The sequence below is a fragment of the Syngnathus typhle genome, linkage group LG4 (assembly GCF_033458585.1).
Source record: "Syngnathus typhle isolate RoL2023-S1 ecotype Sweden linkage group LG4, RoL_Styp_1.0, whole genome shotgun sequence".
NCBI classification, from domain to species: domain Eukaryota; kingdom Metazoa; phylum Chordata; class Actinopteri; order Syngnathiformes; family Syngnathidae; genus Syngnathus; species Syngnathus typhle.
In genome coordinates, this window is record NC_083741.1 from 19,128,930 (window position 1) to 19,152,975 (window position 24,046).

The following is a 24,046-nucleotide window of genomic DNA, read 5'->3' on the forward strand; positions in this document are numbered from 1 at the left end:
TTAACAGTGAGAGACACTAGATTGTCATTTGGAACATTTGCACCTTCAGTATGAAGTCACAGTTTTTTGGAATACGTCACACGGCAAAGAATAGAAATGGGTCTTCAAATGAGTTCTAAAACTGTGGGTTTACCTAACATTTAAGCAAGGGGGGGGGGGGGGGTCATCCCCCTCTTTTATCAATTTTCTCTCTCTTTGCTTGAACCTGTCTGATCTGAACAAGTGAAGAATGGAACCCGTACTTACTCGCACTACTGACAGCCCATGGGCGAACAAGCTATACATCTCTATTCAAAAGCTTTATTCCAAAATGGGGCAAGAATCAGAAAATGTCAACTCCTCTATCTATACTCTGCCCCTTTCTCTCGCTATTGGTTTTCTTCTTACGCCATCTTATTGGTACGCCGATGCGAGGAGAAAGATGAAGCAAGCGATAGTGAGGCCTGCTGTGTCCGTGGAGGAATTTGAGAGATAGAAGGCGGGATGAGCAAAAGGGGCCACGACAACAGGATGAAAAAGTTAACGGAGAGTGATAGAGGCAGCTGAGTGAATCTCAGTAGTAAATCATGCGAGAGCCGCCCCCATTCCCTATCGCCCTTCTTGCCTCGCCCGGGAATCTTCTCCCCCTGACCTTGTCTGTGGAGAAAAAGATGGGAGCCAGATTATCTATGATTGGAGATGGCTATTATCTAAACACAATCTCTGAGACAGGGTCCCACTACTGTCAGTTAGGAGAAAGCTTCATGATGAGGAGACTCGAGATGGCTCAGTATCTACTCTTGTCTGTCAATATGGACTTTTTCTTCGTGTGCCATTTTGGCTACAGATACTAAAGTCATTAAACATGTGCCAGTACAGTTGATCCTTGCCCTCACATTTTTCTGTGTTCCAACTGATGCATTCAATCTGGAATGTTTTCTATTGCACAAAGTGGAAAACCAATCGTCGGCAATGAAAACGAAGCATAAGTCAGCTGGGAAAGCTTCAGGCTAACCCCAAACAGGATAAGCGCTCTAGAAAATGGATGGATGGATGTCCTCGTTGTTTATTAGCTCCCCCATCCGTTGGCTTTATTGGATGCTTATACAGTGCCGAGAGCACGGCGGCGCCTGGATTCTATTCCCAGCGGTCCGAGTGTGAGTCTTTTTAATATCTCCACGCCTTTTGTCTATCTCGCTGAAGGGGAAGAGTCTGCAAAGGGCTCACGTTTGTCCTTGCAAAGCCGTTCTTCACAAGAGTGACCCCAGTCAGGGCAGTCGGCAGATTGACGGGACCTTAAGATGTCGCGCCGTGTGCTGTCATAGCCGAGCCCAGCGGGCATGGGATAAGTGAGGGTCCGCTGGCTGGCACAGTCTGGCAGGCAACACGGGAGCGGCTGTCTGGAGGCACCTCATGCCGTCAGAGGACCGTGTTCCACTTTACATGCAAATGAAGCCAAAGTATCCCTCTGTGCACCGAAACTACCGCCCAGCAAAACGCAACTGCAGCGGGCAGTTTTGAGTATGAGCAGAACAAAGCAGAGATTGCACTACATCAATTAAAGCTTTGTTAACCGTTAATTTATCGAGCTTTGGGCGAGGGCCTTTGCACAAAAACAACGACAGGCAATTGGTTTCTGTCAACTATTTTGCATGCAGACCAGAAGGTTGCAAGCCGTTGTCGGTATACAAGTGTGTCAGCTCTGCTTGTGAGAGTAATGCATTTGCATGTAAACAACGTGTTGTTGCATCACAACACTGACAACTGAAATGTTTGTTTTTGTGCGATTATTTCCAGTCTGTATCCACGTAGAAAAAACATTAAGCAGGATGTTACTTTCATTACACTCATAATTAACCAATTAATTACTATACTTGAATCAGACACCGACTCAATGCAAGTTGTGACAAAGAGAAAAAAAATTCAAAACTCCATCAAGCGTTAATAATTATTGAAATGAAAAATAATGATTCCATCCAACGGAAAAGTTCCTTTTGCTTATCTGTGATTCAACACTGCTTTTCCCAGCGAACAACCTTATCGACTAGAACACCTCTAGAGAAATTTCTCTGGAAGATTGCTCATTCAAGAGAGCAGGCGTGGCAACCTTGGAAAACTGATTGTCCCTCACTCACATTGGCATAAGCAGATTTCTTTTTAAATTCTTTGTGACCTGGATGCTGGTTGACATCCAATTTGTTTTAATTTACAAGCAGTTATTCCCAAAGGAAATAATAGAAACTGTTGTAAAAAGCATTTTAACCTTCATGACTGTGATGAAAGTATAAAAATGTAGGGAGTTGATGGATAAAAAATAAAATAAACCAAAAGCTGACATTTTGTTGACGCACAACAAGCATTTGACTTTAATGAAAGTGCAGGGTGCTGAATTTAACTTTTGTGGTAGCAGCTTTGAATGTATGGGGGGGTAGGTCTTGGAAGGTGACTCGCTAAATTAAAAGATAACTGATAAAATAAATTATTTTTGCTTATTCGTTGTTTTCAGCATTTACTACAGGTCATTTTAGCTCGGGCAGAGTTCTGTGGACATAATCATAATTTTATTTTTTTTCCATCACTTGTACCCTTCTGTGGTGTCATCACACACACAAAAAAGATCTCCCTCCAGAAAGTCAAAGAAAGAAGCTTTCAAAATCCCTTTTGACGCTCATTCATCCAAAGTCTCACGAGGTATGCCGATGTCTCGCGGGATTTACTCAAGTTTTGAGGTATATCTCATCCGTGACAGCAGTTCGACTTCGGAAGTTTCCCGAGGAACTTTCTAGAAGTGTAGTCAGAACCATCTCAGACATTTTTTAGAGTAAAAAATCTGAATCTGCCAATGATATTATGCAATGGAGCAACTATTATTATTATTAAAAAAAATATTTGATATCCCCTATGAAAGTCAATATAAGCCTGTTTAAGCCGTAAATGGATTGTTTGGCTTTTGCAGGGTCATTTTTGTAAGCAGGCTATTTTAGTGTGTTCTGTTCTTTTATTTAAAAACTTCACTTGCAGCCTTTTTTTTATCACTAGGTGGAAGCATACGGAATGTTCATTACACCCCCAAAATGGACTTGACTAAAAGGCAAATGGTGCGATTTAATTCCAAAACTGATTCCCATGGCCGTCACGCAATCCGGACACCTAGTAGATGACGCGAAACATAGCCCGACTCGCTATTCAAATAAACATTTTTTAACATTTTATACAGCCATTCTGCGTACTTTCATGTACCAACGCATCCGTTGGCGAGCCTCGCAGGCACACCAAAATAATTAAGTAAATAACAAATTAAATAAATAAATAAAAATCATGCTTCGCTAATGAGTCCATAAGAAGTGCAACTTCTCTGATATGCTGCCCGGAACATTACGCCGCGTTCGAAAATGCACCCGGCGGCCTGGTAGGCATCTTTTATTGTCGGGTGCAGCTGTCCATGCTTTGTGAACACTTGCTACTACCAAGCCGCCTCGACAAAAGCCAGCAGGCATGATGGAATGGTGAAAACAAAAGATATTTACCACAGCACAGTTATTCTTTTCAAAAACAGTCTTACCATAGACACAAATTGAAATATAGACTTTGTAGCAACTAGCTATTTGGCAAGAAAGAGAGAAGAGAAAGAGAAGGATTATGATAGAATACAAGTTGAATATAATAGAGGGAAGGTGTGTGTGTAAAAAATCTCATAATATATACATATATATATTTATTTAGATAATTATTTATAGATTATATATATAATCTTGTGTAAAAAATGTATACTTATATTTATAGATTATATATAATCTTATACAAATATAACATATAATTTATAATATTTAATTCATAATATTTTATTATAATAATATTTATATATTTTATGATATTTAACATTTTATAAAAAGTCTTATAATAAGAAAATAATAATATAATACTAAGTACAGTTTTCAAAATGTTTCTGGATGTTTACAGTTTAGCAGAGAAGTGTTGTTGATTTTTCAATTCATTTCTTGTTGCTTCTATATGAAGAGCCTCAAGCTTCTTAATGCAAATATACGGGTGCACATAAGGGCTCTCCATTTTTTTGCTCCTCTTCACTTTTAATGGATTACTCTTTAAAGTCGTGGTGTCATCCCCTTACGCAGAGGGTGCATTACATGATATTCATATTCATAAAACGCCAATTTAAAGTGCGCAAGTGGCCATGGGAAATGTGTGGGTGGGGGGTGAACTTGTAAAAATCCACTGCGAGCAGCTTCACAGACAGGTGCAAAGAGGACTAATTAATAGCAATCAATACTCGGGGCCAGGGCAGGCGGCTGGCCGGCGGAGACTCTCTCAGGTCAGGCAATGAAAAGATAGCAAGCACCAAATTCATTCTGCTCTCCCGGAGGATGGCTCTGAAGTACACTCACACTTCCTTTAATGCCTTCGCAGGGGTGTCATTTATTTTTGCGTTTGCCAGCACATTTGGAAAGTTCATTACCTCGCTCATGGCTTGTTAATTAGCCTTGTAAAGCCACCATTAGATCTCCTCAGGCCAGGACCAAGATGAGACTTTTTTTTTTGGTCCCACAACATTAGCACACAGTGTGTGTGTGGGGGGGGGGGGTTGTAAAACTGCACTCTGCCCATTTAACAGGGACCCCTCAGTGGAAATCTGAAGGATAGAGGAGCTTTCATGGCAAATTAGGTCACATGTTGGCTGGACAGGCTGCGGCCTTCTTTCATATTTCCTCTTCGCTTCCTTGAACAGAGGTCAGCTTCATTTACCTCAACACATGTTCAAGCCCAACGTCCCGGGATTGGCATTCGACTACATTTTCTTGATCGACTAATAATTTAAAGGGGACATTATATGGAAAATTGACTTTTTAATTGCTTGTATAGAAACAGATCTCTGGAGTGCCTTTCCAACCCTCAAGTGTGAAATTAAACAACCAACTCATTTTTTTCTGGATGGTAGTGAGCTTTTTTTGTACTTTTGGCCCACTGTAACACAACGGTGGAGCTCATTTCCATTCTAACCACCCACACACAGTTTTTCTGAATGTGTAGTTCAGAGAGTAGTTCACTAAATTATTATGATAAAACATAATAAATATACTATTAAATGTAGAGTCTGCCTTCCTTCATCCCTGTTTGTAAACAGGATACGCTATACAATATGGACGCATGTATAATATATTTTTAATAGAAAATGTACATACTATATAATAAAATACACATGATATAATATAATACACATGATATAATATAATATAATATAATATAATATAATATAATATAATATAATATAATATAATATAATATAATATAATATAATATAATATAATATAATATAATATAATATAATATAATATAATATAATATAATATAATATAATATAATATAATAGAGTAGAATAGAATAGAATAGAATAGAATAATTCTTCTACTATACTACTATAAAACTTAAAATCATTAAATAAAATATGGCATTTAACTGTTTGATAAATATACCCCCAATCCACATGCAATCCACATCTACAACCCAGCTAGACACCAGCAGTACAACAGCAGCAGCCGAGCCCATCAGGCGCCGGAGCCTTATTGATTATGCAGGTGGTCATTTGTGTGGCCAAGCGGGTATCGCGCACGTGTCTCATTTGAACTTTACAGAGATGGAGCACGATCGGAATACCTCGCCGCAAAGGCGGAGGCTTTATTTTTTGACCAGATGCATCTAATGGGGCCTGGCAGGTACAGGAGGCGTCACATCTGTTGAGGCCCGGGTGACGGTCTCGCCATCCTCACCTCCGCACCAACAGCGCACCTCAACGCTCCGTACCAGTCAAATGACTCATGTGGAAGATCAACAGTGTCATCCGCAATAAAGTTCTCTCCCCCTCGCTGCCGCTTTCTATCAGTGCTGTGGACGGGCTCTTGCTTGTAACCATTTTCTTCCACAACTCAGCCGAATTGGAGATGAATAATGCAAAAGATGTAAAATAAGATGAACGCTCTGTCTATACCAGGATAGATTGGGAAAATTAATCTCTCCGACTTTTCAAAATGATAGTGGAGCACAACTTTTATCTTGCTCTTGAAAAGAACACATTTATTAACAAGCTGGATTAATTTTAAAATAATAATAAAATAACAACAACAAACCCTTTTAATTTTGTTGGAAACCTGTTGTCCAATGACAATAAAGGCATTTCAATTCACCGTGCTTGTGATGATTGTAACTCTTACAATAAGTGAATAGACTCAGAACGTGTTTACAAAACTGATTATTTCTTGGTGCTTTTGTTATCCAGCCTTACTCATAATTATACGCAATAACAGAAGAATGTTATTCAGTGTTACTGCACATTCCAATAGCTCAGTGTTTATTCTTTCTTCCACTCCAATTGTCTTGTTGGTGAGAAGTTTTCCAAAGTTGTCTCGCACAAGCAATAACATTACTTTTAATAATAGCAGCAACAATAACATCAGCACAATAAAAAAATATTTGCTGGGCTAATGAAAAAGAAAAACAACAATTTGGCCGACGACTTGGCAACCTTGACATATTTGGCTACTTACACTTCCAAATTGCGATTTTTAATTAGGCGATTAAAACAATATGTGAATTGGACAAAAAAAGTTTATTAACGTCCTACTGGTTACCATCAGTCAGAATTACCCTAATTTCTGGATTATAAACCGTACCTAAATGTAAGATGCACTAGCTAAAATTCTGTTTTGTTCACATATAAACCGCACTGGACTATAAGCCGCAGGTGTTTAATTTCCATATAAGAATATGCACAAATTATACTATATTGTCAAAATCATGAAAAATCAATTGATAAGCCGCACTGGACTATAAACCGCAAGGTAAAAACTAGCTGCTTATAGTCCAGTATTTAGGCACTACTGAAAAAAATTAAACTGGTAGATAGTAAATGAAAAAGTTGTCCTGTCCTTGGTTGAAATGCACAGCTCAGCACACTAGACATGACTAACATCGGGGGCAGTGTGGGGGTGGGGGGTTGCACGAGCACCTCTCGGCTCAGCAGAATGCTACCATCAGCCGTTGTTTTTCCCTCTCTTCTGATCCAGAAGACAGGAAGCTGTTTGTGGGGATGCTCGGCAAGCAACAGAGCGAGGATGACGTCCGGCGGCTCTTCGAGACCTTTGGCCAAATCGAGGAGTGCACCGTCCTGCGGGGTCCTGATGGGGCCAGTAAGGGTCAGAGCACACACACGTGGTCCCTTGTCATTCCTTTCGCGTTTCAGCCGCCTCCGCTCGAGCATCCTTGAGGCAGTGCAACTCGCTCGCTCGCTCATTGTCACGGTGCTCCAACACGTCCTTCCTTTTCCGCACTACTCCATTTTCACTCACGTCTTACAAAATCATCAGCTCATATCTTCCCCTTCCCCACCTGTTATCTGAAACAACGTGTTTTTGTTCCCCACATCGCCATCATCCCTCCCCGGGCGACCATTATGCCCTGCTGTAAATAAACCAGCCATGCTCTGTGTTTAGCTGCACTCACTCTCGATATAGCAGAAAACATATCGTATTACATCAGGGGGATTTTTTTCCCAAGTTTCCACCTTTTTTAAACCACTAAAATCCATTTGGCAAAGGATTTGGAGTCGCATCTTTAGGGACGTGGGTTTCGGGGTTACTTTTTAAATCCTTCTATGACCATAGAAGACGTCATGAGAACTGACATCTGGTTTAGTCAGGATATTCCGATTATTCCGTAATTTGACCTTAAACCTCTTCATTAAGTGAGAATACATCAATGAATTGAGTCTTCAACCATGCATGCACAAACGTCTCAAATATTTGCTACCTTTGACAAGATGTCATACGGCAACAAAGTGAACTACACGTCCAGTGCAAGCGGCTCGATAAGTATCTGTAAGCCGTGACGTGTCCGTCTATACGATGACGTGTGACGGCAAGGCAGCGTGAGAAAACGCATGCGTTCTCTTGTTAAATCAATAAAAAAGGCTTGCTGGTATCGAACGGCGGGTCTTTCAGCGTCGACATCGCTTGCCCTCGCTGTTAATCCCAGCTCTTTTTCTTTGTGTCCCCCAACCACATTCATCCACCCCGTCAACTGCTTGCTTCCTATTTTTCCATGCCTCGCTTTTTTTCCTTTCTGTCTGCTCAGATGCCTCGGGCTGATTGACAGCACATAAAATGAAATCGGGCCGGTGCCGGCGTGTTCGACAGGAGCAATACTTTGGCTCCTTTTCACCCTCCTCGCAAGTCCTCTCTTTCCTTGTGCGCCATATGTTTCCTCTAGCGGCGTTCGTCTCGCACTCGTTACTTCCCTCTCACTTGTTCTTCACTCCTTCCATAGCGACAAAAAACAACAACTGAATATTAGCAGTACAGTGTAACCTCCAAATGTCGAATGGCTCAAAGTCATACAAAAGTTCAGCTAACACGTTTCAAAAACTTGAATGTGACATCAGCAAATGTCATGAGAGTTCAACACACCGAGCATCAAATGAAGTCCTTTAATGGTTTTTTTGCAATTTATTTTACCTAGCAACAAGCTCTAGATGAACCTAATTCAAATGAAACTGACTTTTGAAATTGACTGTGCTATCTCCTCCAAGATGCTGCTATGTTGATGTCAATGTGCACTTCTCAGAAGCCTTTCAGCACCGCCCTCCTCGCCCGATAGAAAGACCGAGAATTTCAAACCCTCCTCACCCTCGCCATCGCCGCAGCGATTCTCTAAAGTACTGGCAGCGTTTGCCGCCAGAATTGAATAGAGCCCCGGGTTGTCAGGAATAATAGAGAGACGGCTTTTAGCTCTATAATTAAGTTGTGTTATAAATGTCACCCATCCAGCCAGATGGAATTCATGCATACATATTACTACCCAGGGAATTCAAAAGGTACTGGCGAGATCCCTTCACTTGAAAGCAATGCAATCTCCTCGCTGCGTTTGGCCCGACTCATTCGGAGATGTCAAATATGAAAAAAAAAAAAAAGAATCAACACGTATGCTATAATTCATGAGATTCTGGCACTTCCATTTAATTGGAGATGTTTTTGTGCGGCATTCTTCCTGGGCTGCACATAGGGACAAAAGTCAGTGGATGTTTGATATGACAATGAAACTTTAGAACATGAGTGGGAATCTTTATTCAGAATTCAATTCAACCAAGGCTCAAGGATTTACCGTATTTTCTGGACTATAAGCCGCTACTTTTTTGGACAAGCTTTGAAACTTGTGCGTCTTATCTATGGATTTTTATGATATTGTATGATTTTCGCATATTCTCTCTCTTATATATAGAAATTAAACATAAAAACACCTGCGGCTTATAGTCCAGTGCGGTTTATATATAAACAAAACAAGAGTTTTCCCTAATTTTAGTTTATATTCGGGTGCAGTTTATAGTTCAGAAATTACGGTACATACAACATACCGGAATAACAGAACTCAGTTGAAAACTGAGTTCCATCGCCTGTATTTGTTCCTAAGAATCGCCTGGTCAGCCAGACCAAATTTTCTGACGGGCCTCACTGGCATTGAGGTCCACCCAACCCTTTGTTGGAGAAACAACCAGACTCTATCTTGCCCTTCAAAACCACACTGAACCTAATTTTTTTTTCAATTCTTTTCCTACTAAAAGTCAAATTTGTTTGCTCTTTCAAAGGCAGACTTCAAGTCACAAACATCTTTCAGTCAAACAAATAAAGACCCTTCCTGCCTTGAACCCCCTCGAGAACATTTCAAATGAAGTAAAAAAACGGGAGAACGGAATCAAAGTGTTCTTTGACGTTAGCAGTTCCCCTCTGTAGATCTATTCAGCTTTAAGGACATTTGACACAACAACAAAACACACATAGCCTTTTGCTGCTCACTTGAATGTCTCCACACAAACAGTTTACGCTGCTTTTGTAGTGGATGGAAAGCCTCAGGTGAAAGTGGATTTTGTCATCTATTGATTGGGGACACAGTGCTAGAGTCCTAAAGTTTTGAAAGTTTTGATTTGGTTAAGTTAGAGAAACGATTACCTCCAAAGTCGGACACAATATTTTTTCAGGGATGCTGTCATACCTCGAATACGTGCGGATTTAATAACACTCATCCATCCATTTTTCTAGCATATATTCTTCATAGGGATAAACTGGAGGCCATTACAGATGACTTGAAACACGAAGCGTGGTAAACTCTTTCGTACATTCCCATAAATTGCATTTCAGGTTGTACAGTTCTCATTGCATTTGTTCACTTTCGAGAGAGAGAAAACAAACAGTAAACCCTTTTAGCTGACATCTCGCATGTCTTATGTGATGTCACACATAATGACAGTTTGAGTGAATTTAGCTTTTAGTGGTCTGTTTTTATAAATCGGATGCGGCCATTTTGAATATTGGAGATTTCCATGCATCCATTTTCTCTACGACCTATCCTTATTAGGGTTACTGGTGAGCTGGAAACTCCTCAAGTTGACTTTAGGGTACCACAATCAAATCATGAAGTGACTCAAAACAAACCATTTCAAATCCGATTTCCAGACATCTCCCGGGTGATCAGCTCAGGAAGCGTGCGCCCGGTTCTGTGAGCACCGCTGTTGCTCGATTAATGAAAAGCAGCTGAATAAATCCTCTAGGTTGTTAATTAGATAGCCTTCTAAAGTTAAAACATGAACGACCTGAGGCCAAGGATAAAAATAGGATAGAACAGAGTAGTCAATGATGGTAACGCTGATTAATTCAATGCCGTTTCCAAATGAACCATTCACATTCATTTTTATTTTAGTGCACTACATGTTGTAAAAGTGCCGCACAGGATGTATGTGTGGTTTAGGACAAGCATGTGGAGGTCTGGATGTGCCAAAAAAGGTAAAATGTCATCTTAGCGCACTTTGACCTCATTTCAGCCGACATCGAATGCTGAACGAGCAGTACCGTATTTTCCGGATTATAAATTGCTACTACTTTGCACAAGCTTTGAACCCTGTTCAAGTCCAGTGCGGCTTATCTATGAATGTTTCATGATTTCTATGATATTGTATGATTTGTGGATATTCTCTTACATATGGAAATTAAACATTAAAACACCTGCGGCTTATAGTCCAGTGCGACTAATATATAGGAACAAAACAGCATCTTCCCTGAATTTTACCTGGTGCGGCTTATAGTCCTGAAATTAGTCATTAGTTTCTTGTTGATCAGAGATGATCATCAGCAGTTATGAGGTTGACTTCTATTCAGTGTTTTAAGTTATCTTATAACTCAGTGCACCAATTTACCAAAGCAGACCTGTTTATTGAGACTGAGCCTGATCGTCCAAAAAGTACCGTCAGAAGATTATATGATGATCTCAGTGGGAATTTTCGTGGATCAAAAGTCCACACAATTTTGAAGCAACACTTGATCACGTGACTAGCATATCTAAACCTCACATGCATTCATATTATCCACTTGAATCACCCTTAATATCGTTTGGAACATTGATCCAGCAAAGCTCTCCGACACTGCTGCCGACACTCATTTCTCTTGTGTTCTGGCCAACTTCTCATGTTGACTCTTCCTTCCTGAGCCTTAACCACACAACAGATTTGAAATGATTCCAACGTCCTCCGAGGCAGAAGAAAAAGAGCCGTCCCTGCCCAGATTGCTTCCTCCAGCATCACCGCCCAACGTCTTAAATTTGAGGCGAATGACGATTACGTCGGATAGGCCGATTATAAGAGCGTGCTATTGTCGCGCTAATCTCCTTTATGAGTGACTGCACACAAATCACAATGTGTAAATATTAAACAGATTAATATTCACAAACAAGTCTGTGGAATTAGTGCTGCCGGGGCGAGGGACATGATGTTCCAGGCCGCTAATGCCTTTAGCGACGATCCCAACACACAAGTGACCAGAATATATTTATAGATTAGATAACGTGAAGACAATAACTGGTGATTTTACTTTAATTACTTGATAAATCCAAAGACCGTCTGCCTGATGCTGTTTTGCCTTTTTGTGTGTGTGTTTACAGGCTGTGCTTTTGTCAAATTCTCCAGCCACGGAGAAGCACAGGCTGCCATCAACAGCTTGCATGGTGGACAGACCATGCCTGTGAGTAAAACAATCTCTCAACACGTAAACAACAGAATTAGCTCAAGTACTGTTACAAATACATGAAATTTTAATGTAGGTCACATTAAACTTTCACCTGCTACTAGGGCTTTTTATATCGCCCCCGATGCTCAGCTTTCCTTCAGAGAGTTGCGGTATGAGTCCGGAGGGAATATTGTATGTGTGTTCACATCGATTGTGAAGGCAGACAAATCGAGAACCAGAGGCGGGTTGGTCCCCTTGGCAGAGGGCCACTCCTGTCGGCTTCCCTTATAAAATTACTCTTGGCAGGCAGCGGCGGCATCCATCAGACATAAAGTGACCCGGCCCAGCAGAGAGGAAATGAGTGGGAAAATGGAGTATGAATCAGGAGTTTTGGGACACTTTCTGCTCACTTTTGTTGAAATGTTAAATAACCGGATGAGGGAAATTTTGGGGAGAGAGGTTGTACGTTATGAACCGAGAAAGTTAAGTATCCAAGTCATGAAGTCAAACCGGATTGGTAGAAAAAGGTAAATTGTAAAGAAAAGATTATGTTGTTTATGATATATGTCTAAAGAACTTAAAATACAAAAATTGTCAACAGATACGACATCGACATTTTTCACTGTTAGCATAAACAAAAGATACTAACAGTCAGCATTGGCCTCCTTACAGTGCATGTCTTTACACTTGATCCGCTCTTTCTGCATCTATTCAAACTAGCTTCTCAGCAAACATATCGTCTTTCCATTCGCGTCGTACAGAAGATACGATGACTGCACACACGCCGCCGTATGCAGCCTTAAATGCCTCCCAGAGAGACGCTGTGACGCAAATGTCTTGTACAGGATGTTATTTACGGGTAACGGTTCAATCGGCGGTCAAAGGATGATGCTGAGGCTAATGTGAAACACTTCTTATATAATTCATGCAAATGACAAGGATGAGACTTTGATCGGAGGGAAGTTGAAGCGGACATATTGCGAGAAACGTATAACGTCATTTAACCGATAAACAAGTATATCCTTTTAATTTGCACAAAAATGACATGTTTGATTAGTATGCTTCACAAGAAGGGACAAACTGCTTCCTTGAAATGACTGCGAAACTGAAGTGCAAATAAAATATGAAGAGCATTAATGAGCCTCAAGCATCCGATTTCAAATGACAACAAAATCACATTTTTAGGGCTGGCATATGTATGAAATGAGTGACGTTCATGTCAGTTCACCCTCCAACTAAATATGCTGTTTAACCTTTAGTGGGATTTTGTACTTAATTGTCATAAGGGCTTGTTGATCTACCAAGTGCAAAGCGGCGTGCGTGGGGGCGGCAAGAGAAAACAGTGCGTGCAAAAGCATGCGTAAGGATTCTCTTATCACAAGGAGATAGGACTGTTTTTCCATGCGGGCTAAGAGGCCTTCGTCATAAGATAAATGCCGCTCTTAACCTCCTCCTGAAAATGTAAATGAGTGTATAATTTGGGGCTTTATGTTGAAGAGTGTGTCGAGCAACACATTTTGGAAGATTGGCTATGCAGGTCATGCTTGCGATCGAGGATGTAAAAAAAAAGTTTTTCTAACGTCAGGTTTTTGTGAAATAAAATAAGAGAACGAGACAAATCATTCCAATCTAAACAAAAAAAATACTGTGACCTATAAACGGTATAACCACCTCCACAAGAAACATGTGGTGGGGGGTCTAGCATAATTCAGGAGGTCTGCAAAACCTCCCAAAAAAATAACAAACCCCAAAGTTCTTCAGAAAACACTAAAATAGAAATAAAAAAATCCCGAAAAATCTGAAAATACAGAAAATGTGATTATCTAGCCTGGCACCTGCGGGTCTAAGCATATTTCAGAGGTGGGCAGCGCCCCCGTGTCCGCAAGTGACTATGAGGAAATACCACACCATTTATTTTTCAGTATTTACTAATATAAACAAAAATCTCATTTGGTTGGTTGGACAATAGAGATGCTCAAAAAGCAGTATGATAAACCCTTGGGACCAATCCATTTTTTGTTTGAAGAAAAAACATTAATTAACCCTGGTGGCAGTGATAGATGAAAGATACAAGTGCAGTTATTGACTACTTAATAGCACAAGAACACGTGGAAAGGTAAAAGGCTTCACACAAGATGTAGCACCGACGGAAAAATGGCCCGCAAAAGGACCATCACGGCTGAATTATGACTTCAGTTTTGCCAATGTCACCGAGCGTATATTAAATATTTAAAACACTTATCAAGCGGGGTTTCAAGGCGGCGACTAGACGGGTTGGTTAACAAGTACGTCAATAATGTTGACAAGCACTCTCCGGAGTTGAGATTGATCTGCAAAACAAGGTCAGGTTATTAAGGTGGCCTACCTAAACTGTTTCGCTAATATTTTTGCCCGGCTCTTATGAACCCATTAGGCCTTCATAATAGTGTCGGACTCATGCCATTTATCAGTCTACCTCCACCGCTGGCCACAATATTAAGTCGTTACAACAAAGCAAGGACAAGGCTGTTGAAGTGGGCTGCGCTGTGCAAAACATTAGTTGTCCATTTGCTTTTCTTTCAGTAGGGTTTAGCAGCAAATGCATTTTAATAGGAACTGTGAAGTTAGAAGGTGTTTTTCTTTACTTCAACGTGATAAACTGCACCGCACTGGATGGTGTTTATTTGGGAATTGGAAAATGGGGCCACGAGAACCGGAAGCTGTCGTCAAGCGGCAGTTAATTATGAATCCGATATGCTTCCAACTCGCTCAAACAAGGCCGTGTAAGTATAAGAAATGATGTACGGCCTGACAAGCATACACACACACACACACAATCTCTGGCAAACACTCACTCTTCACACACTTTACTGATGTGCTGCGATAAATATTTACGAATGCTTCCTGGCAGCCATGAAACCAGATGTGATTTACATTTCATTTTTGAAATACACTGAAAGAGTGAGGGAGAGAAATAAGTCTGCTTAACTTTGTGCACAGTTGTCCTCTAGAGGTTTCCTACTCATGTAAACCGTGACGACTAAATAATGATTATACTAATTAGAATTAAATTGATTGCCATAGTTAAAAAAATAAATACATTTACAATGACCTACATGATTCATCCATCCTCCCTTGCCGTGAGTGTCGAGAATCTTTTCCAGGCTTCTGTACAGTTCTGTCGTACATCTGCAGCCTTGGCAATGCTCGCGTTAGCTCGAGCCAGTCAGCTGCTTGAGCTGTGCAGCAGATGAACTCTCCACGGCAGCAAATGGCTGCACAAACAGACTTTGGGCTGATGGACAGCAGCGATCCAAAAAGTTCAGTAATACACTTTATTAACTAAATCTCCCGCCTCTATCCCTGCACCTGTTATCCTCTCTGCACCCCGAATCCAGACTTGCTCCCAGATTAATAGGCACCCAACTACGAGTATGCCTCAGATGAATAGGGAATTCGGTTAATTTGGATAATATCGCCGCCACATGTCGTCAGCAACCGTCCAGCAGGACCCATGATTCGGTGTGCCGCTGCCAGCTGTGAGGTCTGCATGAACATTGAACAAAGAATCTCTTAATGTTTTCTGTCGCATCTGCGTTACCTGGCACTGGAGTACAAAACCATGAATAAGCGTGACGCCAAATAATGGCACAAAATATATTATATGGAAAAATATGCAAACTCTGTGTGTGCTGTAACAGAAGATGCAAAAAAAAAAAAGATTAAAAAAGAAATCGACTTGGTACTTTCGACCACTGCCAAAATGAAGTCCCACTTTTAATTTACGTCTACACCAGACTGCAGGTGTTTCCGGAATTAACTCAAATGACAGTCAGTCTCGGTTGAGTCATGCTAAAGAGACACGCGTGTGGCAGAACTTCAAGATAGAACGCGCCAAGGGTAAGGCAACCGGGCGGCGAGCAAATTGTCGCCATTGTCATGTTAGCTGTCACGGCACGGCTGACAGGCCCCATGGAGCCTTAGCGGCGTTGGCAGCGACAAGAGCGTACAGGTGTGTGTGTGATAGCCGACTCGTGGATTAATGAGAGATAAGACCGAGCCAGCGAGCATGGTCGTGGCAACGTGTAGGGCAGCAAACGTCATGCCGAGGTGTTGTGGAATTTCAAGCTGTGACATACTACATGAGATTTTGGATGTCCTCAGTTTGAATAGAGCCAACCATAACACACACTTCGACATAGAGGCAACATTTTGGATTAGTTCAGACTTTTTCGGATGGGCATTGGACAAAATATTGTTGGCGGGGAACAAAAAACGATTAATCGATTAATCTTTTTTTAGGTAAATGGGATTGGAGGAAGGACACTAAACATGTCTGCTTCTAGTGTTTTCTAATCTTCAGTGAATCAAGACCTGAGTAACATTAGAAAAATCTTTATCATGTTTCTGTGTTGAAATGAATGGTCCCTCCCAATCAATCAGTTTACAGGATTAATATTTTTCCTCAATCACCACTGTATCGGAAATGTTGACCTTGTATATTGTCAAAGAAATCACAGGCAAATGACCGATCTTATTTCATGGCAGTATTCCTATTGCTTTGTGTTTCTGGGCTTTATGCAGCTTTACTCAGCAGCTGCAGCAGTCTTTGGGGGGTAGAGCAGAAAGGCCAAACCGAGACAGCAACATGCACCGCTAATGAGCGACAACCTTCCCGAGTGGTTTTACCAGCCGTGCAACACTGGGCCCAGTGGGAGTTAACTCATTTACCAAAGAACTCGCTATCATATATTCAATTAATTCATTACACATGCTCCATTCACACCCTGAGACTTTAAATGTGTCAACAAACTTTTGATTATCTTTTAAAAGTATTTTGCTTCGCGGAGAGGTAAAACTTTATTATTGATAATTCCTCTGCTTATTTTCTCCCCGGAGAACGTCTAGCTGTAATATTACATAATGTTTCTCATGATAGATGAAAATGAGGCTGTTTACCTGTTTGCACATATTTTACACACAATTGAGTCGCAAAAACTGCAGCGATAAGGACTAATGCCATTCCACGGGCGTAGTCGAGTTCTAATCCCTCAATTACCGCCACGTATTGTTCCGTTACCGCGTTGCCCGGCCCTATATAAGATCCAATATGGGGAGATTTTCACAAGTCAAGTGTGTTATTTAAGAAATTAGATTAGTTTTTGAACCCGTCGCAAATTCCTTCGTTGTACCTGTCAAAAGTGACGGCTCCCCGTTGGCCCTTATCAAATTCAGCAAATTCATTTTCTCTCCAGGTATGAAGACTTGTGCTGCGGGAGGTTATTATCCTGTTTGTTTGTCAGCTCGGGATTTTCTGCATCCAGTAGGGGGAATTTCTTTTTTTTTGTCGTCGGCTGCCACCTGTTCCTTCATTACCCGGATACATATCGCTTGGCCTTTTTTGTTAATGGAAACTGTCGATCCACGAGATGAAGCCCCCATCCTATCGGAATGCATCAGAAGCTTCACAAGGGTGAAATTTAAGCTTGAGACAGCGAGAGCCTGTTTTTTTCTTTCCTTTTTTTGTCAACGGCACAGACCGCCTTAGGCTTTGACTGTTCCAATTGTCACAAGCCATTTTTGCAAGGTATTAAATGAATATGAGAATGTAGACGGCGAAGGGTGTGAGCTAAATGCCAGGCGTCGTCGCCACGGTAGGCAGCCTTCACTGGCAGCGACGCAGACGGACAATGTTTGCTCATCATCAGCCTCATTAAACCAAACCGCCTGGCGCCTTCAAATGGCCACCAAAGTTGAGGAAGAAGTGTAAAAAGGTCAGGAAGTGCAGTGGAATCAAATTAGAAATGGGGGGGAAGAAACAATTCCTTAATGCCGCCATGTCAGAGTATTGATTTAACTAATTGAAATGGCACACAAGGAAAGGAATCAGAAGGCTGTCGTGTGTCTTCAGGAGGAACGCTCCCTGCCAATATAAGAGCCAATATGCAGCGAAATGGCCCCTCGGGGCCACGCTGATGCCCCTCAGTGTGCCGTACATTTGTCCGCAGATAGTAAAAAAAGCTGAGTTCTAGTAATACAAGTAAGTAGATTCTCAATCACAGCCAATTTCCGATAAGGACTGAATAAGGGCTAAAATCAAGTTTAATCCGACGTGATTGTAAAATAAACATGGTGGTAGGAGAAGGGTTTGACAGCTCCCGGCTGCTCCCACGGCATTTTGAGTAATTTCTGACTTTTTTTCATCACTGTGTCGAAGATCACGTTATGAATGATGTTTTTGCACACACACCTGCGGTGCATGTTACTAGCATTCGTTTAGCATTAGCATTCCGAGCTAAACAACAGCTGAACGCTCGTCATCTTGATTAGTCCTGACCTTTGATAACATTTTGAAATAAAAGCTATTCACAAGGACTTAAGTGAACCACTAATGACTCAGGCTTTATATAAACCGTGACTGCATCAATCTTAAGCTTTAGCTGTCCACCACAGGCAACTAAGTAGGACACTTGCGCCGTTGCATTATTTGGTTGGAGGGAGCAAGGTCTTCCTTGCTTCTGTGCTTTTCCACTGATATAAAAACTAGTACTCATGCAATCTGACATGGGGAGCATCTGGGCGTAGCTTTCTCAATTTCACTTCATTCATGCGCGAGAAACAGGTGTATGGCACACTGGTCACTTTGCTCCCAGTTTTAAAGTCCACACTCCAGGAGACTATAGAAATCTGAACCAAAGCCTCAATTTGTACTGACCCTGTCACCATGAGACATTTACTAACAGAATCCCAAGATTTTGATCCTTTCTCGTCATGTCTTTGCTTTTATGTTCTTACTAATCATTTCCTGGCTCATCCCCTGGGGTTCCTGTGTCCTACCGTCCTGGTTCTTTTTCCGAGCTCTTTTATTTGGACTGCAGTCCTGTCACAGTGAACTTTCCCCTCCCTAGATGTCATGCTAGCGACTGACACTAGTCTCTATATGTGAAATGATCTAATTGGATGCAAACTCAGCAGTGCGGACATCAATACGGAACTATATATGCCATAAGGTAAATCTATTAGTCAATACTTCACCCTTCATACGCTCAAGGCTCGGGGCCAGATCTAATTACCCGCAAGTGTATGCAGCAGAGCTTCACAGCCCAACGACTGGGACTCCAGCGGGATCTGGTTAGGATCACAATTCTGTTGGAGTTTGAAAGTTTGCATCAATCACCACCGTCTTCCATTTAATGCTGACAGCTAAATGACTGCACCCATAATGGTTGCATATTCAGTTCCACTGGCTTCCTTGATGGATGTCAAGACACCCGTTGAAGAAAAAAAAAAACGGTGCTCTCCTCTTTTATATCGACGGTCATGAAGAATGTATGCTCGGATTTTTTCAGATTGTATCAAAGAGAAGGCAATTCCGTGGGGAGATAAAGCACACACCAGACAATTATAACTGGGCTTGGAAACCCAAAGTACGATTCATTTGACGAGAGCCCGAGTCCAGTCTTAAGCATATTCTAGTTTGGTGTCACTTTGTATATATGGACAATGGTATTAAAAAAACATGCTTGTGTTTTGCTTCGAAAGCCACTTTACACATGAACCCCCACCCAAAATAATACTTGTAGGAAAATCTAACATAACATATTCCTACCTTTAGGGCGCCTCGTCCAGCTTGGTGGTCAAATTCGCAGACACCGACAAGGAGCGGACTTTGCGCCGGATGCACCAGATGGCGGGTCAGCTCGGCATCTTCAGTCCCATGACTATCCAGTTTGGGGCCTATGGCGCCTACTCTCATGCTGTAAGTCTCAGCCCGGCGGGGGAGGAGACGGTGAGCTTGAAAACAGAAAACAAAACGCTTGTCATTGAAGGTTTGACCTCACTTCTCTTTCTCACTAGGAATGTGATGATATCCACTTGTATAACCTCATTGGCCATGACATTGGCTACACAGGCACAGTCAAATATAACGCAAGATGAAGTAGCAAATTTTTCAAGTTTTATTATTGTGGTAGAGCTTTTGGTGGTGTGAAATTGCTCTACACTCATTTTTACTGTGACCCTCTCTTGCAGCTAAATTCACAGAGCAAACACGACGTTAACTGGAAATACTGTACAATGTTGTAAAAGATCACAATGTACTCCACCAGACATCTACATTACAAAGAGCTAACATATCTTTTTGATCATAAACAGCAGGAGTGGGCAAATTATGGTGCTCAAGAGCTATATTGGATTTTTAAAAGACTGGCCTGCAGGTCATTTATTTGTGAAGTAAAATATGAATAAATAAACACTGTAAATGTGATGAATCATCGGTTATTTTGATTTAATTATTTTATATTAGAATATAATTAACTAGAATTTCCACATTTTACAGAATGATACACCGTTTTTTTGATACTGTGTCTATTCACCTGATTTATTGATGCAATGTTTTTATCCTGTGTGCGCATTGCTGTGTTTTGGCATCTACTTTCCATTCAAGTCACTTTTGTTAGGACTACAGTACTTCATTGAATTCCAGCCGCCAACACATTTTACCTTGCACTCCAAACTCAAGTGTATGTCATTACCGAGAACCAACACCGGCTACCCCTCCCCCCCTCGCCAGCCCCTCCCCCCCTCGCACCACCATCACCACCGTTTCATATTCACACATGAAAGTCACAGCCCGAGTTAAAAGTCTGTGAGATTTTGCACTCACACGGTAGCTAACAACTCATCTTGACAGGTGAGAATCGCCCACTCGCACATTCCCTCCCTAATTCCAGCACATGTATAATGCTTATAAATGTATGAAATCATCAGCAAATAGTTTTGATTATGAGGCAGTACAATGAGGACAGAAGTGTGTTATGGACTGGTGAGTGGAAAGTGATGCTGAGGGGGTGATGCGGTCCAAGAACAAGGCGCGAGCCAAGTAAACAGAGATGTGAGAGTAAACACGTTCTGCTCCCGCGGCTATTTCAACCCTCCTCTCTGTCCTTCCCCTCCTTCCCCCGCCCGCTGATCTCTAATCCTACAGCAGATGATGCAACAGCAAGCAGCCCTGATGGCGGCAACACAAGGGTCCTACCTGAACCCCATGGCGGCCATTGCTGCCGCGCAAATGCAGCAAATGGCGGCGTTCAATGTCAACGGCCTGGTGGCGACTCCGATGACACCATCTTCAGGTAAGGGGGGGACGGGGTTATTGTCTCAATTTTATTTGCTAAAGCCCGTTTTTATCATCAACCATACATGCTTATTCAGGTCAAATTTGAAAATGTCTTTGGCAGAAAAGCTAGCATGAAATATTCCAGCCTTGAAAAAAAAAGATGTTGAAAAATTCAAAGACTTTCAAGAACTCCAAGAGGCGGTTGGAATTTTGATTTTTACAAGCAAGATCATGAGAAGCAGCGGTAACAAATTCATCCAAGGTCTCTCTACATATGCCCTTGTTGCATTTTTTAAGATTCCACTTTCCGTGCTGATAGAAGCCCGCGTTGAAGCGAGGCCGTGATGGTAGAACACGTGCGGTATTCCCGCCACTTTTGTTGGCAGCCGCATTACACACTTCTCGCTCTCATTATCTCTCACTGCCTTGCTGTCACTCGCTCTTCGCAACGGTGTTTTTTTTTCTCCCCCGGGAACGCCGCCAATCCTCATGACTTTGGATTCTGAGTCCGTGGTTTAGCAAATATAAGAGCGATGTCTCAAAGGCGATAATCCCGGACCTCGGTCTGAACTACCTTCTCGGTCGTTGTCACGAAAGACTTTTCTGACGGCTTGACACTAAGTAGGCAGACGGCCTGAGAGGCAGGGTCATCGCAAATACATTAAATGAAGTGCCTTGACGCCATATAGAGCAATTGTAATCCAGAAGGTATACACGTACCAGGTAATGCTTATAAAACGTAATCCCACATGTTATAAATGCCCTTCGCCTTGGATTAAAAACTAATAATAAAAATCCATCAGTTCAAAGGTGACATGAGCAGCGTATGACATCCAAAAGCTGCATTACAACTTTTTTTCTGAGACTCATATTTGGATCATTGGATGTTTATCATCTTCAAATATGCTCATTTGCCAATTGTTTGAACTGGATATTATGCTAATCCGAGTTTTTCATGTTATGAGGGGAGTTTGATCTGTTAGTTCAAGAATAGTTTGATAGGTTTAGAAATGTTAAGAATTTTAAGCAGGCTGATTAAAAGGCATAGAGAGGCACTAAATTACTGTAACTGCACATAAAATATATCGAAAGTCTAAATTCTGATTAAATGAGTGTTCTCAAGAGAATTAAGTAGGATTTCCTAAACAAAGCATTAATGGCAGTGGCGTTAAAAGATGGAAATGGGTGGGACAATCCGTTTTGAGTCTGCAGCATGCGGATTCCCTCTTTTTGTGCATTTTTAAAACAAGTTGTATATATTTGCAGGCACCAGCACACCCCCAGGCATCACTGCAACCGTCCCCAGCATAGCCACGCCCATCGGGGTCAACGGCTTTAGTGCCCTCGCGCCACAAACCAACGGGCAGCCCACGTCCGAGCCAATTTACAGTAACGGCATTCACCCTTACCCAGGTGAGCTGAAAACGTCGTTTGCGCTGAGGATTTCTTGTCTTTAACCACAAGTGTCACCTGATGAACAACAACGATGAACGTCGTCGCATTTTACGAGTAAAAAGTTGACAGGTCCTTTTTTTCCGTTTATCCTCCTGTGACATGTCTTTTTTGATTTGAAGTCTTTTAAGCTCCGGGACCAGTCAGCCGGATCTTTGGCAGATTTCAGAGCGGCCAACTTCCATATGATGATGAATCAATCATTTCAGCTTTCTATCCTTTCTGTTTAATTTGACGTGCGTCGGCCTGTCCTGAGCTCCTTGATGCTGTCTGGGAATGATTCCTGGGGAAGTGACAGGACTCAAGCTCCCTTGCGTGTGTTTTATGCAAAGAGAGCGGCAGTTGTAATGAACTACAAAGTGGTTTGTTTGGCACGTTATTAATATTTGATGCAAACATCTGGGTCGAACAGGCAATTTTGAAGAACTGAGGGGAATGACAACCCAAATATCTGCCATCTCTCAGTGTGATCTTGCCCCCTGATGGCTCTCCACAGTTAGTTAAGCCAGCTTTCCTCAAAGCGCTACAGTTCGCATTAGCTCACTCCAAATAATTTTCAGGAAGTGGCTTGCATGAAGGTTTGTCATAGCTGCCTTAGTTCCATACAAACAGTGACATCATAGCAATGTGATGACACAGTTTAACTTGTCAATACATTACAAAAAAGGGTCACAACATTGTTGGTTTCTAAAAAAAAATAGAATCTTTAAGCAGCACCCAATTGGCATCATCCGCAACCTAACCTTAACCCGCCAATCTACAAAGATATTCTTGTATGTTGTTTTTTTTGTCGTATCTTAACACCTTACAATGATTTGCTAGCTGACAGCCGATCAGAGTCACCGGCAGCCGACACCATTTTGAGTAGAAAGCCAGACACTCGTATCACATCTTTGGTCTTTGTCTTGGAGCCTCTCTTGACCGCTCTCCATCCTCTCTCTGCTCTCCACCTCCCCCTTCTTCCACCCCACTGCCTCTCTTGCAGCACAGAGTCCGACAGTGACCGACCCTCTCCAGCAGGCTTACGCCGGCGTCCAACACTACGCAGGTGATCCGTCTGTCGTCTAAAGTCTCTCGTTCACTCCATCTGCACCTCCCTGTCTGTTTGTCACACGGGTAGACACTGACAAGTAAAGATAGCAGGCACAACCGGCTAATTTCCATCAGGATTAGGCTGTTTTACATTAGGATTCCAAAAGGATTTGGAATTGACTTGATAGTACGCCCACATACACGAAAAAAATGTCTTCGTTCCAAAAATACACAAAGAGCTGAGGTTCTGAACTTGTCATAGTCTACAAGAGAGATGACATAGGCCTCTCACTGTTGCCTGACATCGACTCTCATTAATGAGACGTAAGATTTCATGCACGGGTGAGTTGCTGGTTATTAACTCCCGCGACGCTTTAGACTCTAAAGTTTAGTACTGTGGTACCTCAAAACGAGACCACAATGACATTGG

At 41.8% G+C, this 24,046-nt stretch overlaps 2 protein-coding genes across 4 annotated transcripts in view; one reads left to right on the forward strand and one right to left on the reverse strand.

The window, feature by feature from the left end:
* The window catches only part of slc12a4 (solute carrier family 12 member 4), a 193,819-nt gene that overhangs the window by 101,491 nt on the left and 68,282 nt on the right, over nt 1-24,046 (reverse strand). For both annotated transcript variants that reach the window (XR_009714296.1, XR_009714295.1), the window contains exon 24: nt 19,624-19,808. The gene's annotated coding sequence lies outside the window, so the exon portion shown is untranslated. The remainder of the gene's footprint in view (nt 1-19,623; nt 19,809-24,046) is intronic.
* celf6 (CUGBP Elav-like family member 6) overlaps nt 1-24,046 on the forward strand; it is a 97,399-nt gene that overhangs the window by 64,337 nt on the left and 9,016 nt on the right. The window contains exons 4-9 of one of the 2 annotated variants that reach the window (XM_061277539.1): nt 7,056-7,184; nt 11,971-12,050; nt 19,630-19,803; nt 21,001-21,148; nt 22,399-22,545; nt 23,570-23,632. In XM_061277539.1, the coding sequence (XP_061133523.1) occupies nt 7,056-7,184; nt 11,971-12,050; nt 19,630-19,803; nt 21,001-21,148; nt 22,399-22,545; nt 23,570-23,632 (741 nt within the window). The remainder of the gene's footprint in view (nt 1-7,055; nt 7,185-11,970; nt 12,051-19,629; nt 19,804-21,000; nt 21,149-22,398; nt 22,546-23,569; nt 23,633-24,046) is intronic. The other variant, XM_061277540.1, reaches the window with a different exon arrangement.